This window comes from Hyla sarda, chromosome 2 (genome assembly GCF_029499605.1).
Source record: "Hyla sarda isolate aHylSar1 chromosome 2, aHylSar1.hap1, whole genome shotgun sequence".
NCBI lineage: Eukaryota > Metazoa > Chordata > Amphibia > Anura > Hylidae > Hyla > Hyla sarda.
Window position 1 is genome coordinate 431,337,247 of NC_079190.1, and position 18,495 is coordinate 431,355,741.

General features: G+C 44.2%; 1 protein-coding gene across 1 annotated transcript in view; it reads left to right on the forward strand.

The window, feature by feature from the left end:
• The first annotated feature begins 1,603 nt into the window (after positions 1–1,603).
• Positions 1,604–18,495, forward strand: part of PROCA1 (protein interacting with cyclin A1) — a 41,541-nt gene continuing 24,649 nt past the window's right edge. Inside the window, exons 1-4 of the mRNA XM_056560192.1 lie at positions 1,604–1,619; positions 10,005–10,101; positions 11,094–11,167; positions 16,027–16,047. Of these exons, the coding sequence (XP_056416167.1) occupies positions 1,604–1,619; positions 10,005–10,101; positions 11,094–11,167; positions 16,027–16,047 (208 nt within the window). The remainder of the gene's footprint in view (positions 1,620–10,004; positions 10,102–11,093; positions 11,168–16,026; positions 16,048–18,495) is intronic.

The following is an 18,495-nucleotide window of genomic DNA, read 5'->3' on the forward strand; positions in this document are numbered from 1 at the left end:
TGTTGTTTTCTCCAGTCTCCTTAAAGTCAGTAGGAGTTGTCCCATATGGAAATACCCATTTTAATTAAATGCCTTATGTAAGGGTGTATATTTGCTTTCATTCTGTATTGATTGTGTATATATATATATATATATATATATATATATATATATATATTTATATTTATATTGAGTGTGTGTGTCACAGCCATCAGGGGTTTTATATGCAAGCTTAGACTGTTGAGGCCAGGGATTGGCTGCGGAGACGTATTAGCTCATTGCTCACCCAGTGGATTTAAGGGTGGGTACATTTTGTTTCTTTTATATGCTTATACAAGCCCTTCCCCAATTTTCTAAAATTGTAGACAAAGTCTCACAGTAGCTAGGGAACAGTGCAGCCCTGCGTTACCAAAACTACTTTCCATACCTACTTATCTGCCTTAAGCAGTGTCCCCAACTGGGCGATGGTCCCTGCACTCACTAAGTGCACTGGGCTTACACTATATGTAAAATTCAGACAGATTGAGTTGAAACCAGACAAGCATGGCAGAGGCAGAATTAGCAACCAGTAAGAGTAGTAAGGAAATAGGCCAGAGTCATACTCACTGATTTTGTGGTCTGCACTGTCTTCTCTGCTGACATGGGGCTCCAGGATTAGCAGCCGAGGTTGCTCCAGAGGCGCAGCACAGAGGCCTGACCCACCAAGGGAGCAAGGACAGGTAAGTACATGACACAACCACTTTAAGAAGCTACATTAAGTTTAAGAAAAACAATCAGCCTGTTCACCCACACTAAACCCAATACATTGGGTTATAGTGTGGGTGAACAGGAGTCTGATGAGGGGTCACCGACTAAAAAACGTACCTTAGGTCCAAAATCCAAAAATCCGTTGCTGTATTCTGTAAATGGCCCGCTGGAGGCGGGCCCCATTGGCTCAATTTGCATGTTCATTGTCTGGGACGCCACGTCTTAGCGACGTGGAGCCGCTGGTTAAGTGAGTGCTCAGTTGGCGCATGCGCTCACGTGACCAGCAACTCCATGACACTAGGACGTGAAGTCACAGACAATGAATATGCAAATTGAGCTAGATTACAGCAGCGTATATTCAGTGGGACATAGCTCCAGACCTAAGGTATGTATTTTAGGCAGTGACCCCTTATCGGACTCCTGTTCACCCACACCATAACCCAGTGTATTGGGTTTAGTGTGGGTCAACAGGCTGACCATTTTCCTTTAAGCCCTATGACAGACAGTATCCTTATTTTTAGAATTTTTTTATTATGAAAGCTGTCTACAACTGTAGCCAAAAGAATTGAGACTGACTCAAATTTCGTTTTTCACAAAGTTTGCTGCTTCAGTGTTTTATCAGCCCAAAGCAACACTCCCCAACTGGACGGCGGTTCGTACACTCATTAAGAGCATGCAGCTTTCACTATATGGAATATTCAGACAGATCGGTCAAAGCCAAACATACATGGCAAAATCAGCAACCAGAAAGAGTAGTAAGGAAATAGGGCAGAGAGTCCTAATCACTGATTGGGTGGTCTGCACTGCCTTCTCTACTGACATGAGGCTCCAAAATCAGCAATGCTCCTGGTGGCACAGCACAGAGGCAGGACCCACCATGGGAGAAAGGACAGGTAAGTACATAACACAACCCCTTTAGGACGCTAGATTGAGTTAAGTCCCTATGATAGACTGTGTCCTTATTTTTTTTGTATTATGAACCCTGTAATATTTTCTTTTTTTAAACTTCTGCAATCCCCCCCCCCCCCCCCCCCCCCAGCATGCTGGATATCACCTTCTGAGGCAAATCCTGACTGATGGTAACCCATTCTTGTCCTATCAGTGCTTGGAGTATATCACAATTTCTGTGTTTTTCTTTTTCTACCCTCTTTTTGAGGATTATAAATCCCTGACCACTGCAAAAAATCAACCAAAAACACGTCTACCACAGCAACAATCCAATACACAGGTAAATGAAAAGTCGCCAAAAAAAATAAACATTGTGCCAAAATACTGCGACAAATTTACCCAAGAAAACCAGTGTAAAATACTTAATAAATGCTTCCCAATAACCTTACCTCAGTCCTCTACAGTTCCTGTACATCCCTGTGCTTCTAGCAGTCTGTCCTTGATGTTTTTCTTGGAGATAAGTGGCTTTTTTGCTGCCCTTCTTGACACAAGCCAAGACCTTCAAAAGCCTCTGCCTCACTGTGTGTGCAGATGCACTGATACCTGCCTGCTGCCATTCCTGAGCACGCTTTGTACTGGTCTTAAAGTGATTCTATAGCTGAATCCTCTTTAGGAAATGGTCCTGGCACTTGCCTTACTTTCTTGGCCACCCTGAAGCCTTCGTTACATCCTTGAAGTTATTGATGATGCTATAAATGGTTGATTTATGGGCAATCTTACAAGTAGCATTGTCCTTGCATGTAAAGCTCTTTGATGCAAAGCAATGATTCTCTTGAAGATAACCATGGTTAGCAGCATTCACGCCAATCAGAAAGGTTTCCTGCTTGTAGCAATTTAGACCTTAAAGGGCTACTCCGCCCCTAGACCTCTTATCCCCTATCCAAAGGATAGGGAATAAGATGTCTGATCGCAGGGGGTCCGGCCGCTGGGGACCCCTTCAATCTCTCCAGCAGCACCCTGTGTAATCTGCTTCACAGGGCGAACTTCGCTCCGTGCCTGATGACAAGCGATACAGGGGCCGGAGTAGTGTGACGTTACGACCCTGCCGACCTCGTGATGTCACTTGTATTGAGGGGGTGGGGCCGTAACATCACGATACTCCGGCCCCTGTATCGCAAGTCATCAGAAGTTTGCTTCGTGCAGCAGATGACACGGTGCTGCAGGAGAGATCGCGTGGATTCCCAGAGGCGGGACCCTTGCGATCAAACATCTTATCCTAATCCTACTTTTTACTCAGCTTGCCCTGTACAATCCCTATGCTAAGAACACTAAACAGTGAATGTGTTTGGGACAGAGAAAACATGGAGAATTGTATTATAATGAAAAAATGTTTCCTCTTCAAAGGCTAAATGTTGTATTACATAGAAAATACATTTAAATATAGATGAATTATAATGTAGGACATTGGAATTACTGAGCCTACAAATGGCAACAAAACATTTCACTTGACTGTTGAAAAATGTTAATGACTTCATACATTTTGAGATGCTGTGGCACGGGAAGTTTCTACATGACCTGATAACAATATTCCTTTTAATTCCTTCATCAAAAAGCATCATGACCTTGAGTATTTCCTGGCGTCTTTGGTTTGCTGTCATGGTCAAGGCCATTATTATTTCTCATGTCTTCACATTAGAGGGGGCTTAACCAATCTGGATTTTCTCACCAGGGCACAGGAGACCCTCTGTGAGAATATTGTTCAAGGGTCAGACATGACAAAGTACATTGTATGGTTTGTTGAAGCATGTTCCATTTAGAATTTGCACCCTTCAACCATTGAGCTGTTAGAATGTGTAGGTAATACAACTGTCTCCTTGTGCAAATTGCAGGAAAATGCTGAGACATGTCTCATTGATATTAAGGGGCCCATTGGGGAATCCACCTGTTCTCTGGTGGGTCAGTCCAAGCATGTAAATACCACTATTAAATTTTTGTCCTTCACAAATGAAAACAAAGAAGCTTCAAAAAATCTGTTTTCCCAACAGGTTTCTTGTTAAAGAACAGGTCCATTGCTAAAAAAAAAATGTATCCCCAATCCGCAGGATAGGTGATAAATGTATTATCGCGATGGTTCAACCACTGGGACCCCCCGCGATCTTCCGTATGGGGCCCCCGGCTCTGTGCTGCTAGGGTGCGTTTCGTACCCAGCACGTCAACTGGTGGAAACACCCCCCCCCTTCATTCATCTCTATGGGAGAGGCGGAGGCACACGAACGCTGTGTCTCAACCTTTCCTATAGAGATGAATGGAGGGGGCGTGTTTGGAACGTCACACTCAGCAGCTCAGCCAGGGCCCCGTATGAGATTGCAGAGGTGTCAGCACAGAGCACTGTGGTCAGACTGGAAAGAACTTCACAATTTTCTCTGGAGCAAACAGCAGCTGATAAGTACTTGAAGGCTTCAGATTTTGAAATAGAAGTAATTTACAAATCTGTTTAACTTTCTGGCACCAGTTGATTTGAAAACATTTGTTTGGAGTTCCCCTTTAAATGATTCCTTTTTATGTATTGTTAGGGTCAGACTGGTCCACAAGAGTATCAGAAGATCCTCCGGTGAATCCAAGTCAGCTAGTGACTACGTTCAGAACATCACTAGTGTTGCTCGCGAATATTCGCAATGCGAATATTATTCGCGAATATCGCATATTTCGCTATATATTCGTAATTACGAATATTCGTTTTTTTTTTTCTTCACAGTACACATCACAGTGATCACCCCTCTCTGCTTCCAGCTTGTGTGGTGTAAAGAAGGCTGTAATACTACTGTGTGAGACTGGCGTGCGAAAATTCGCATATGCGAAAATTAGCCTATGTTAATTTTCGCATGCGTGTATTTTCGCATATGCGAAAATAAAACGAGAATATGACAAATATGCGAATATTCGCGAATATATGACGAATATTCGTCCATATATTCGCGAATTCGAATATGGCCTATGCCGCTCAACACTAAACATCACCCGAGCTTTACAAGTTTTGGCTTTGACTGAGAAATGTGGTATGCAGCACTTTTCAAATGGTGACAAAAATGTTATGGTCTAGGACTGTGGTGCATGATGGTTTTGGTTTATGGCTGGTGGAAAAATATTCTTTGCTGCATTGTGGTGTTGGTTTATGGCTGGTGGAGAAATATTCTTTGCTGCATTGTAGCGTTGGTTCGTGGCTGGTGGAGAAATATTCTTTGCTGCATTGTGGTGTTGGTTTATATAATGCTCCATGGGGTGTGACCCCTCTGTGTCACTTACCAAGTAGCCAGATCTTGATGGTGGAACGGCCTCGGTTGTGACAGCTGGCTTAGGAGATCAGGAACTTGGAAGTAGAGATCACGGCAGAAGGAGCTGGCTGACACCAGATGGCGCTGGTGAGCACCAGGCCTGGGAAGCTGGAATAGCAAGATGTAGCAGAGCTGTAAGTGTTAAGGTGTTGGAAAAGTGGCAGCTCCAACAGCAAAAGAATGGTCAGACAGTCTGAATCAATCCAGGTGTGGCAAAAAAACAAAAGAGGAAGAAACAGGTCAGGAACAGGCAGTGTCAATAAACAGGATACAGCAGGTCAGGTAGCAGGTGCCTTAGCTCAAGGAATATACACAAGAAGATCAAGCAAAGGCAGGAAGTCCAGAGGCTCCTTATATGGCAGGAGCAGGTGTGTGATTAGAGGAAGGCTGGATCATGGGCGTGCATAGATCTTAAGAGCAACTGACCCAGTGCGACCTCTGCTGGAAGTAACAGGAATAGGAGCAGATGCAGAAATCTCAGATCTTAGTCTGCAGCGAGCAGGTGGAGTCGTGCGTGCTGCACGTCCCATAAAGACGGTGGATCGGGGTACACGTCGGTGGACGCCAACCGCCGGCGTTAAAGTTTATGGCTGGTGGAGAAATATTCTTTACTGCATTGTGGTGTTGGTTTATGGCTGGTGATGAAATATTCTTTGCTGCATTGTAGTGTTGGTTTATGGCTGGTGGAGAAATATTCTTTGCTGCATTGTAGTGTTGGTTTATGGCTGGTAGAGAAATATTCTTTCCTGCACTGTGGTGTTGGTTTGTCACTGGTGGAGTATTTATTTCTCCACCCGTGACAAACCAACACCACAGTGCAGTAGTAGATACTTTTCCATAGGACTAAAGAACATTAGTTGCTATGGAGAATTATCTACTGCTGCTTTGTGATGTTAGTTTGTCACTCGTAGGGGAAAAAAAAAATATTTCTGCACCATGGCATTGGTTTTTAGCTGATGGAAAAGCTTCTGTTGCTGCGCTGTGGTGTTGGTCACCGGTGGAAAAGTATTTATTGCTGTACTTTGTGTAACACTCACGTTTCTGAAGACAGGAACCCCAGTGGATGTGGATCCGCTGGACATGTGTGGCAGATGACTTGGACCGTACCAGGGAGCAGGGTCTAAGGTCGCTACCCCTGGCACGGCTCGACCACACAGGCAGCTGAGGAGATGCGAGGCGCAGGAGGGATAAGGCAACTCGTAGTCTGGATATCAGAAGGTCAGGTCAGGCGGCTCAGTAGAGTAGTCAAAGCGAAGCAGGAGTTCAGTAGGCAGGCGGCAGACGAGCAAGGTCAAGTCACATGAGCAAGAGATCTGATACACGGCAAGGCAATACAGAGGAACACTTTCTCAAAAGCACAAGGCAACAAAGATCCGGCAGGGAACTGAGGAGGGTGGAGGAATTTATAAATGAGCCACAGGTGGATTACACAAATGAGCATACTGGCCCTTTAAATCTCAAAGCTCTGGCACGCGCGCGCCCTAGGGGACGGGGACACGCATGCCGGAGCAGAGAGGCAGAGGCAGGAGAAACACCCGGAGAGTGACGGACTGGGGCTCGCATGCGGGAACATCCCGCGATGGGAGTCCCAGCCCCGTCGGCAGCAGAAGGTAAGGGGACCATGCGCACATGCCCAGTGTGTGTGGCCGGAGCGCATAACGTAACAGTACCCCCCCCCCCCCCTTTGGTCTCCCCCTCCTTTTTACGAGAGAGAAAACTCCTGAGAAGGTCACGGTCCAGGATATTCTCCTCAGACTCCCAAGATCAATCCTCAGGGCCGTAACCCTCCCAGTCGACAAAAAAAAAATTGTTTACCTCTTACAGTTTTTGCAGCAAGAATCTGTTTAACTTTGTAGATGTCAGATGAGCCGGAGACAGGTGTGGGGACAAGATTCTTCTGAGAGAACCAGTTTATGACAACAGGCTTGAGGAGAGAGACATGGAAGGAATTGGGAATATGTAACGTAGCAGGTAGACAGAGTTTGTAGGAGACAGGATTGATCTTTTGTAGAATCTGGAAGGGACCAAGGTAGCGGGGACCGAGCTTGTAACAGGGGATCTTGAAGCAAATGTACTTGGATGAAAGCCACACCATGTCACCAGGAGAGAAGGAATGAGGAGGTCTTCTACCTTTATCCGCTTGCGCCTTCATGCGTGAAGAAGCCTGGGACGACTGTCGGGTCTGTTGCCAGATGGTGGACCAGCTCATCAACAGCAGGCACACCGGAGGAGAATGGGAGAGGAAGAGGAGAACGGAGATGGAGTCCGTAGACAACAAAAAAGGGGGCTGACCTCGTGGTCTCGGAATCCTTATGATTATATGAGGATTCAGGCCAGGGGAGAAGGTCGACCCAATTATCTTGGCGAGCTGAAACAAAATGCTGAAGATAAGTCTCAAGGATTTGATTAACCCTCTCCACCTGACCTTTGAACTGAGGGTGGTAGGCCGAGGAGAAGTCCAGATTGATGTCCAGAAGGTTACAAAGGGCTCGCCAGAACTTAGAGACAAACTGCACACCACGATCCGAAATGATATGCTGAGGAAGACCATGTAAACGAAAGACATGTAACATGAAGTACTTCACCAGCTGCGGGGCAGAAGGAAGACCTGGCAGAGGAATGAAATGAGCCATTTTGGAAAACCAATCTACAACGACCCAGATGACTGTGTTATTATGAGAAGGTGGCAAATCGGTAATGAAATCCATGGCGATATGGGACCAGGGAGTCTCTGCAATGGAAAACTAAAAAAGTAGCCAACCCCTCTAGGCTAGCATCAGTTGCCTGATACAGTGATGTAATGGTAAAAATGATGACTGGATCGTGCTTCAATTATAATATGAAAGTGCAAATTTATTACACAATAAAATACATATAAAATATAAACAATAACTCCTCGAAACACAAGGGCCCTTGTGCCGAGGAAAAATTACAATATAAAACTTATACACACACCAATAGCTAGCATTGAGAATTTTTTTGAGAATTTTTTAACAATGCAATAATATTTTAAATCCGGCCTCCGATATTTCAAATGGGTTAAATGTCCCTTAAAGGTATGGATTCCAATTATACGTAAGGTAAAGTCCCATATAGGATATAGATTCCAAATTTTAAACGTATAATGGGTAAATTATAGTTACCAGTCTGCAATACATCCCGATAGAAAGTCACCTTGAGTTGAAATGTGGAGTCCACACGATTAGGTGGTACCAGACGCTGGCATGCGTCCTCGCGGCGGTCTGCCTGCCACAGACCAGCTGTAATAATAACCGCTTGCTGATGTTTCGCTGCAGATGGTAACTGGGCTCACATGTGCTTTATACACGACCCTTTCCTCAGTAGGTTTGCAAATGTTGCTTGCTGATGTTTCGCTGCAGATGGTAACCACACGATGAAGCAGGTGCGGACTTCTAGGTAACTCGATGGTGGGTGACGTCACAGGCGCTTGGGCAATGCTGCCTGGAAGATGATTCCGGGAATGGTGTACTGCTTAGCAGAACTGGATCGGAGTTCGCCTTTGAACAGTCAGGTAGCGGTGATGTATAATAATCTTATACCTAGACGCGTTTCTGGGCTCACATGTGCTTTATACACGACCCTTTCCTCAGTAGGTTTGCAAACCTACTGAGGAAAGGGCCGTGTATAAAGCACATGTGAGCCCAGAAACGCGTCTAGGTATAAGATTATTATACATCACCGCTACCTGACTGTTCAAAGGCGAACTCCGATCCAGTTCTGCTAAGCAGTACACCATTCCCGGAATCATCTTCCAGGCAGCATTGCCCAAGCGCCTGTGACGTCACCCACCATCGAGTTACCTAGAAGTCCGCACCTGCTTCATCGTGTGGTTACCATCTGCAGCGAAACATCAGCAAGCGGTTATTATTACAGCTGGTCTGTGGCAGGCAGACCGCCGCGAGGACGCATGCCAGCGTCTGGTACCACCTAATCGTGCGGACTCCACATTTCAACTCAAGGTGACTTTCTATCGGGATGTATTGCAGACTGGTAACTATAATTTACCCATTCTACGTTTAAAATTTGGAATCTATATCCTATATGGGACTTTACCTTACGTATAATTGGAATCCATACCTTTAAGGGACATTTAACCCATTTGAAATATCGGAGGCCGGATTTAAAGTATTATTGCATTGTTAAAAAATTCTCAAAAAAATTCTCAATGCTAGCTATTGGTGTGTGTATAAGTTTTATAAGTTTTATATTGTAATTTTTCCTCGGCACAAGGGCCCTTGTGTTTCGAGGAGTTATTGTTTATATTTTATATGTATTTTATTGTGTAATAAATTTGCACTTTCATATTATAATTGAAGCACGATCCAGTCATCATTTTTACCATTACATCACTGTATCAGGCAACTGATGCTAGCCTAGAGGGGTTGGCTACTTTTTTAGTTTTGTTTCCCTTATCACAACACCAGGTGTAGGTGTACAGCCCTCTTGCCTCGGCTAGTTAATTGTGAGCTGCACATCCCCAGTTTTTTAGTCTCTGGAATGGGTTAAGGCTGTAAGAGTCCTGCAGGTCTTTGTCGCGGAGTGTTGTCATGGGCACATGTTACACAGGACCGAACAAAATCAGAAACATCACGTTCAAGATGGGGCCACCAGTGCCGGGAAATAAGTAGAGTCTTGCGTATTCCAGGATGTCCTGCTGTCAAGGAAGAATGACCCCATTTCAGGACCTTGCATCTCAATCTGGCGAGCACAAAGGATTTTCCCAGAGGAACTTGCGGAATCAGAGGGTCAGGGCAGGCGGCACAGTAGCGTAGTCAAAGCGAAGCAGGAGTTCAGTAGGCCGGCGGCAGAGGAGCAAGGTCAATTCACAAGAGCAAGAGATCTGATACACAGCAAGGCAATACAGAGGAAGGCTTTCTCAAAGGCACAAGGCAACAAAGATCCAGCAGGGAACTGAGGAGGGTGGAGGAATTTATAAATGAGCCACAGGTGGATTACACTAATGAGTGTACTGGCCCTTTAAAGCTTAAAGTTCTGGCGCGCGCGCGCCCTAGGGGACGGGGACACGCACCGGAGCAGAGAGGCAAAGGCAGGAGAAATACCCGAGATTGACGGACTGGGGCTCACATGCGGGTGCATCCCACGATGCGAGTCCCAGCCCTGTCAGCAGCAGAAGGTAAGGGGACCATGCGCTCACGGCCAGCGTGTGTGGCCAGAGCGCATAACGTAACACTTTGGCATTACTTTGTCACTGGTGGAGAAGTATTTATTGCTGTTATTGCATTGGTTTGCCGCTGGTGAGAAGGAATTTATTGCTGCACTATGGTTTTTGTTTGTCACTGGTAGAGAAGTGATTATTGCTGCATTGATATAAATTATCACTAGAAAGACCTCTGTACTGACCATTTCATATGTCTTTTTTATAGACATCTATGCCTCTTTTGATGCATCCCGTAATTTTATTAGCCGTGCAGCCACTGCCTGCCACTTGTCACAAAAGTGGAGCTCATTTTTCACCAAAACCCTCAATTTCTTTTCAGTATTTATCATATAGTAAATATTATTAATAATCTTTTGATCCAATACCATGACATTTTCAATGATGGGCCAAAACTAAAGGTCAGGTTTAAAGGGTGTTCCAAAATAATTTAGCCTCTCTCCCATTCACGAGAAAGGGAATAAGTGTGAGATTGCAGGGGTCAGACCACTGGGCCCCCTGTGATCTCCAAAAGGGCGCCCGACTGAGCGTTGCACTCAGAAATCTCTGGTGGTTCCAAAGAGAATAAATGAAGTAGCAGCACACATACTGCCCTGCCACTTGATCTAACACAAAAGATCCCATGATCTCACACATAGAACCTCTGTTAAAGGTATGCCCTCCCCAAGAGCTAATTGGTAAAATATGTTTCCGTTATGGAGATGTGATAGAAAGTGTGGGTCTTTAGGTTCTTTGCCCATCTGCTCTTCTCAAGGAAGGCTGGGTAGTGTGAACCGTGCCTCAATGCATGCAACTTTCAGTGTGAACTGTTACTCAATACACACAACTGTCAGAAGACATGCTTAGTAGATGCATGAAGCTCGTAAAGGCTACAAAGGCATTTCTAAAGTTCTGGGTGTACATCAATCTATGGATAGACAAATTGTCTTGACTGCTGTTACTCTCCATAGGAGCGGGTGTCCTGTGAAGATCATTCTAAAAGCACAACAGGCAATCCTGAAAGAGATAAGAAAGAGTCACAAAGGTAACAGCTACAGTTCTACAGAATACACTACTAACTGCAAAAACATTTGTTCATGTGTCCACTATTCGAAAACACTTAAGAAAAATTAGATTTTTAGAAGGATACCCACAAAGGTAGTTGCATCTCAAGTTTGCCCAAGACTGCCTGAATGGTCCGCAATACAACAGGAAAAAGGGCAAATAATACAAAAGTTGAACTTTCAGCACTTATGCACACCTCAAAGAACATACAACACCAAAACTTTATCCCAACTATAAAGCACAGTGGAGGGACAATCATGGCTTGCGGCTGCTTTGCTATGTCAGGACTGGGAACAATGAATTTAAAGATGTATCAAAACATTTTACAAACTTATCTAAGAGCAGCAGTACATGTCCTCAAGGTGAAGAGAAGTTAGGCAGTGCAACAGGACAAGAACAAAACACACAGATATATCAACTAAAGAATGGATGGAAAAGATGATGTGTGTTTTTGGAATGGTGTTTTTGGAAAGTCTCACACTTTATCTCCCTGCTGTGGCAGGATCTGAAGTGAACTTCATGCAAGGCGTCCTAGGAACATTGATGACCACATTTGGAAAAGTAATTCTTCTTCAATATTGTGCTAATCCTTTATGTACATAGAGAAACATTTTGTTATGGTGGAGGGTCCACAGCTTACTAAATTCATAATTCACTTACTTTTCTCCCTGCACTATGGATGTTTACTTCATCTTCTCAATAACAGACATACACACTACTATTAATTATGTATGGATTGCTTAGTATTTTTTGCCAACTGTAAGGTAGCTATATGACATCTACACATGTCATGTGAAATTGTATGGTGTGTGAAACAGCTGATTGGATTTGGCCAATCACAGAGCATATGGCCGCGTCGCTGTGGAATGTATCTGCATACTTCACAGCTTTCCCTTTAATCCCCCATCAAAATGCACTGGGTTACTTAATACAACTTTGATTAATGTCCTGTAATAAAGAGACTCTTTCTGTTACATTCCCTGCAGATCACAGACTGGAAATAGGTCAGAGTCTGTACAATAGGCCTCTTACCCTGGGGGAAGGGGGGGGGGGGTGGAGGGAATAGGAATACTAAAAGACAACGACATGAAAGGCAGAATGACAAATGGTGTGGTGGTTGGGACTAATTGAGAAAAGAGGAATCCTATGGGTCCATTTCCATCACCCCACCAAGCCACCACAGCAACACATCCAGCATCCGCCCCTCCTGCCGAAAAACTGAGGAAATGGGTGTACAAGTTTGAGGTAACTCAAGTTCATGGAGCTCTGGGAAAAGGGATTAGCACTGTCCACTAGGACACTGTACTCCAAGCTGAACTTTTTATCTGGAAAACATTAAAACACTTTTATTTACAGCACATTGCTGGTTTCAGTAGACAAAGCTAGTTACAGCTACACTTACACCTAGATTCCAAAAAATGTCCTAAACACTACGAGCTACCTAGTAGCAACTGTCCTAAAGCGGGGGAGAAAAATGCAATGCAAAAATCTCTATTTTCAAACATTTAATAATTATTACAAACAATACTTTATATAGAAAAGCCAGCAGGGCATGCTTGGGGTTATAGTTCTGCTACATCTGAAGGGCTGCAGACCACTGGCCAAGATGGATGCTAGAGCTGTCACTCAAGAGAGTTTAGGGAATGTTTAATGCTGAACGCTGCACAGGAAGAGACCACCCATATGGCACTTGTGTTCATAGTACAGTGATCCCTCAACATACGATGGTAATCCGTTCCAAATGGACCATCGTTTGTTGAAACCATCGTATGTTGAGGGATCCGTGCAATGTACAGTATAGGACAGTGGTTTACAACCTGCGGACCTCCAGATGTTGCAAAACTACAACACCCAGCATGCCCGGACAGCCAACGGCTGTCCGGGCATGCTGGGAGTTGTAGTTTTGCAACATCTGGAGGTCCGTAGGTTGAAGACCACTGGTATTGGAAGTTATACTCACGTGTCCCCGTCGCTCCGGACCGTCACCGCTCGTCACCTCTGCCCTGGATGTCGCCGTCCCTCGCTGTCGCCGCGTCCCCAGGGTGTCCTCGGCTCTCCGGCAAGGCCTCTGCTTCCCCGGCATCCTCGCTCTCGGTCGCCGCCATCACGTGGCTACGCACGCCGCTCCTATTGGATGACGGGACGACGTGCACAGCGACGTGATGACGACGATGGAGAGCGCCGATGATGCAGGGATCCCGAAGAGGACGCGCTGGAGCCCCGAGGACAGGTAAATGATCATCAGCGGACCAGACGGGGCCCCGTATGAAGCAGTCTGCGCCGCCGGATAGCCGTTTATGCGATGGCCCCGACATACAAAAGCATCGTATGTTGATGCTGCCTTCAACATGCGATGGCCTCTGAGAGGCCATCGTATGTTGAAATGATCATATGTTGGGGCCATCGTAGGTCGGGGGGTCACTGTATAAGGGGCATTGAAACTCGTTTTCCTTGGTGATGCAAGTAGCATGTTCTTCTACCTAGGTATTTGAAAACTGTTTTACCCCCATCTGTCTGGTAGTTTTAGACATTTGAGGGGTCGCGATTGCAGACAGGTTCCCTTTTAAAGGAAATCTGTCATCAGTATCACCTGCACTAACCTGTCATACAGGCTTGTAGTGCGAGTGATACTGATCAAAATGATACCACATCCCCAACCATCACTCAGTCGTAATTCATCTTTTTCGGTATATGCAAATTAGTTGCTTGGAGCACGGGCGGAGCTATGAACCCTGCTCCGGGCACTGTGACGTCATCTTCACAGAGTGGGCTGTGCCCGGCTCCTCCATATTCATAATCCCCCTCCCTGCTCACTCGGCCTGTTACTCTCACTCTTCCTAGGTACGAAGCGGCATTTGGCTGAGCTTCATTCCCGCGGTCACCTTGGACCTGAAAGGCGCCTCCATGCGTCCTCCTCCAGTCATCTCCTGGTGAAGATGCCGTCACAGTGCCCGGAGCAGGGTTCGTAGCTCCGCCGGTGCCCCAAGCAACTAATTTGCATATACCGAAAAAGATGAATTACGGCGGAACGGAGCAACGGTTCGGGACACTGTAAGAATCATTTTGGCCAGTATCATCCACACCATAGGCCTATATGACAGGTTAGTGCAGGTAATACTGATGACAGAATTCCTTTAAACTCATTATAGGGGCTCTCATAACTTTTAGACTGTTAGAATGTTATTACAATTCACAAAGAAGCCAGATTTCAACGTCCTCAAATACATTTTTATAGTTCATATTTCCGTGCTTTTAATTGTAGACGATTCTAATGTTAAAGTGCATGATCAGGCTTTGTGTCATGGAGTTTACTACTTCTAAATGTAGGCTACCAGATCTAGATCAAGGCTACCATAAACAGCTCAATACACTGAGGTCTATGAAGGGAGGTCTCCAAATCCCCTGTATGCACTTACTTCCCCTCTCATTATTGAACTACATTGCCCAGCATTGTCTAGATTGACGTCTTGCTTTCTTAGTTTAACATTAAGTAACTATTTGTTGGCCACATCGTATTATAACTAAATTGCAACAAACTAAATGGAGAACTTTAGCAGCTAAACTGAACTGCAATGAAAACATACAATCATTTTCATCGCCATGTGGACATTTAACTTTAACTTTTCAATATAAAAGATACAGGGGGAGATTTATCAAAACCTGGCAAAGGAAAAGTTGCCCAATTGCCCATAGCAACCAATCAGATCACTTCTTTCCTTTTGCAGAGGCCTTGTTAAAAATGAAAGAAGCGATCTGATTGGTTATTAACGGCAGCTTGGCCACTTTTCCTCTGCACGGGTTTTGATAAATCTGCCCCACATTGTAAAGACCAACTTCATGAATGCCTAGGATGATGTAGAAGCTCCAGAAATGGGCTTTTAGCTATTCTGGGAACTGCTTTCAGATGTCACAATGCGACGGGTTCCTGATTTAATGGATGAAAAGAGCTGTAAGCCCATTTGTAGAGAAATAGATATAATTGGGCGCGTTAGTCATTTGATCTTCCAGGGTTGTAGAAAGAGATTTTTTTACAATGCCCCAAACCCACAGCAGCATCACAAGTTCACGGCTAGTATGGTTGTGTTTTTAAGGGGGTAGATCCTAAGGCTGTATGTGGGGACAGAGAGAAAAACGACTGATCCAGAAGTCCCTCCTCCTAAATGTCTGTGCTCAGACGACCTTGTGAAGTCCTCTTATAAAGCCAGTTGGCTCTGGGCTGGTGCTGTCTCCTGACTGTGGTGCTGAACTTTCTGGAGACCTAGGAGGGGGGGAGATGCTTGCTCTCTTACTAAGCGCCTTTGTCTATGGGGTGTTGGGGGCTCTTGGTGACCAGTATAGTGTGGGTGCGCATGACTGTGCCCAGCTGTCCTTTCAGGGCCACCATGCTAGATACCAGGTGACTAATGGCAAAGAAGTGGTGACCACCACATGGGACCAGAGGAGGCAACTGGTGTCATGCTCTTTGGATGAAGATGCTGAGACTGTCAGAGATTTTCTCCACCACTGCCAGGGAAAAAGACAAGATGGTGTGTGGGACTTTGGCTTTGGAGGCTTTGCTGAAGCCAGAATGGCATGCTTGATCTTCCTGGATCCAGACACCTATAGAAATAGGGGAGGGTCCACAGGACAGCATGTCAGGGTCAAAAGGGGCTTCACCTACCCAGGAACGCTCTGGTGTGGAGTTGGAAATATTGCCGAAAAAATAAGTGATCTTGGTAAGAAAACGAAATGTACCTATCTTTATTCTATGACATTACGCATAAATGGAATTGTTAAAAAAAAATGTTAATACTGTACATCTAATTTCTAGCCACAATGTAACTTTTTTTTTTGGTGTAGAAGCTGTTTGCATTGAATTTGGTAAGTAGTCTTTATAGTCTCATAGTTTTATAGTAGCTTCTAAAGGAAATATCTACAGTGGCTGCATGTATAAAGATAAGACGTTACATATAGAACATGTTTGATTAAATACATTTCAGGAATTTCTAACTAAATATCTATGATACAGCGTCAGACGTGAAAAATATTCTGCGGTGCAAAGTGGTCTATTAACCCTATATAAGATATGTTTATAGATATGTGAATTGGTAAGATGATGTGTTTTAATGTAGCATGTTGTCGGTTTTCATATCTATTATATATTTTTTGAAAAATATATAAATAAAGTAAAAAAAAAAAAAGCAGCGACGGAAAGAAACAGCGGCAGCCGTAAACTGGCTGCTAAATAGTTAATACTGTTAACCCTGCAACTATCTAAACCATTGTTTCCCAACCAGTGTGCCTCCAGCTGTTGCAAAACTACAACTCCCAGCATGCCCGGACAGCCGTTGGCTGTCCGGGCATGCTGGGAGTTGTAGTTTTGCAACAGCTGGAGGCACACTGGTTGGGAAACGCTGATGTGTACTATGAAAAATGAATCTACTCCTTAGTGCAGCTACACTGTTGTAGAAGTATAGTACATGTATAGTCATATAATTTACTATAGGGCATGAGCTTTAGTAGTATAGTCTACATTATGGTAGTGTTCCCATGGCTGGTATGTTAAATATAAGGATATGTGCAGTCTGCAGGTAACGACACTATCTTAGGGAATGCACAGAGCATATATATATATATATATATATATATATATATATATATTAGCATCACAGCATTGAGTGTCGCACTATAGAGATAGAGCAGGTGATACATAGTAATCTGAGGTAGGGAGAACGGGCGCTCAGAAATGTATTTCAACGATGAATTCAAAATCAAAGTGATTACAAAATAATTACTATCATGCACAGTGCTGTGCTATAGTCATTTTTCGTAAAATAAAATAAAAATATACACTTTATAGGGGTGGTCTGTATAAAAACAACTTATCCCCTATCCAAAGGACCCCCCTCAATCTCCTGAACGGGACCCAGCTCTCTTAGAGGAGCACATGCTTCAGACGGCACGTGCTCCATTCATTCTCTATGGAAGTGCTGAAGAGACCCAAGATCTGTACTCATAGAAATGAATGGAGTGGGTGCTGTCTGTTCCTCTTGGAGAGCTGGGTCTCATGCAGGAGACCGCGGGGGGTCCCAACAGTCGGACCCACCACCATCAGACACTTATCCCCTATCCTGTGGATAGGGGATAAGTTGTTTTACACTAGACAACACCGTTAGGTTTAGAATCCCATCTCAAGTGTGTGCTGTTGGCTTTCCTGGGAGTTTTAAAGGGGTATTCCATTGGAAAAACATTTTTTTGTTTTAAATCAACTGGTGCCAGAAAGTTAAACAGATTTGTAAATTACTTCTATTAAAAAAAAAAAATCTTAATCCTTCCAGTACTTATCAGCTGCTGTATAATCCACAGGAAGTTCTTTTCTGTTTGAATTTCCTTTCTGTCTGACCACAGTGCTCTCTGCTGACACCTCTGATCATGTCAGGAACTGTCCAGAGCAGGAGAGGTTTGCTATGGGGATTTGCTTGTACTCTGGACAGTTCCTGACACGGAGAGAGGTGTCAGCAGAGAGCACTGTGGTCAGACAGAAAGGAAATTCAAAAAGAAAATAACTTTCTGTGGATCATACAGCAGCTGCTAAGTACTGGAAGGATTAATATTTTAAATAGAAGTAATTTACAAATCTGTTTAACTTTCTGGCACTAGTTGATTTAAAAAAAAAAAAAAAAAAGGTTTTCCAGTGGAGTACCCCTTGAAGGCAGGCTGCATATTAAAAAAAAAAAAAGCAGACAGACTGTGTTCTCACATTGCAGTCAAATTGTTTTTATTAAATTTTTTTTATACATTATTGGAGTGCCATCAGTTACTGCATGAGACAATGCATTCATCTATTGCAACATTGAATATGCATATAGACTGTATTTTATTGTAGACTTTAAAGGATTAGGAAAAAAACAGCTGCTTTCTTCCAAAAACAGTGCCCCCCTGTCCTCTGGTTATGTGTGGTATTACCGCTTGGCTCTATTCACTTCAATGGAACTGAGCTGTAATATCACACACTAACTGAGGGCAGGAGTGGCGCTGTTTCTGGAAGAAAGTAGCTATGTTTTTTTTATTTTCCTGGATAACTTCTTTAGGGTACGTTCACACATATAGGATCCTGCGCAGATTTGATGCGCAGGATTTGTAACTGCCGATTAGAAGCTGTGCTCAGTGATTTATTTTACATTCAAATCTGCAGCAGAAAATCCTGTGCATCAAATCCTGCGCATCAAATCTGCGTATGTGTGAACGCGCCCTTAAAGTAACTTCTGGCTGCGTATGCTGTAAAACCTTCAAATGAAAACGTCATAAAAAAACATTGCACAGCAATAG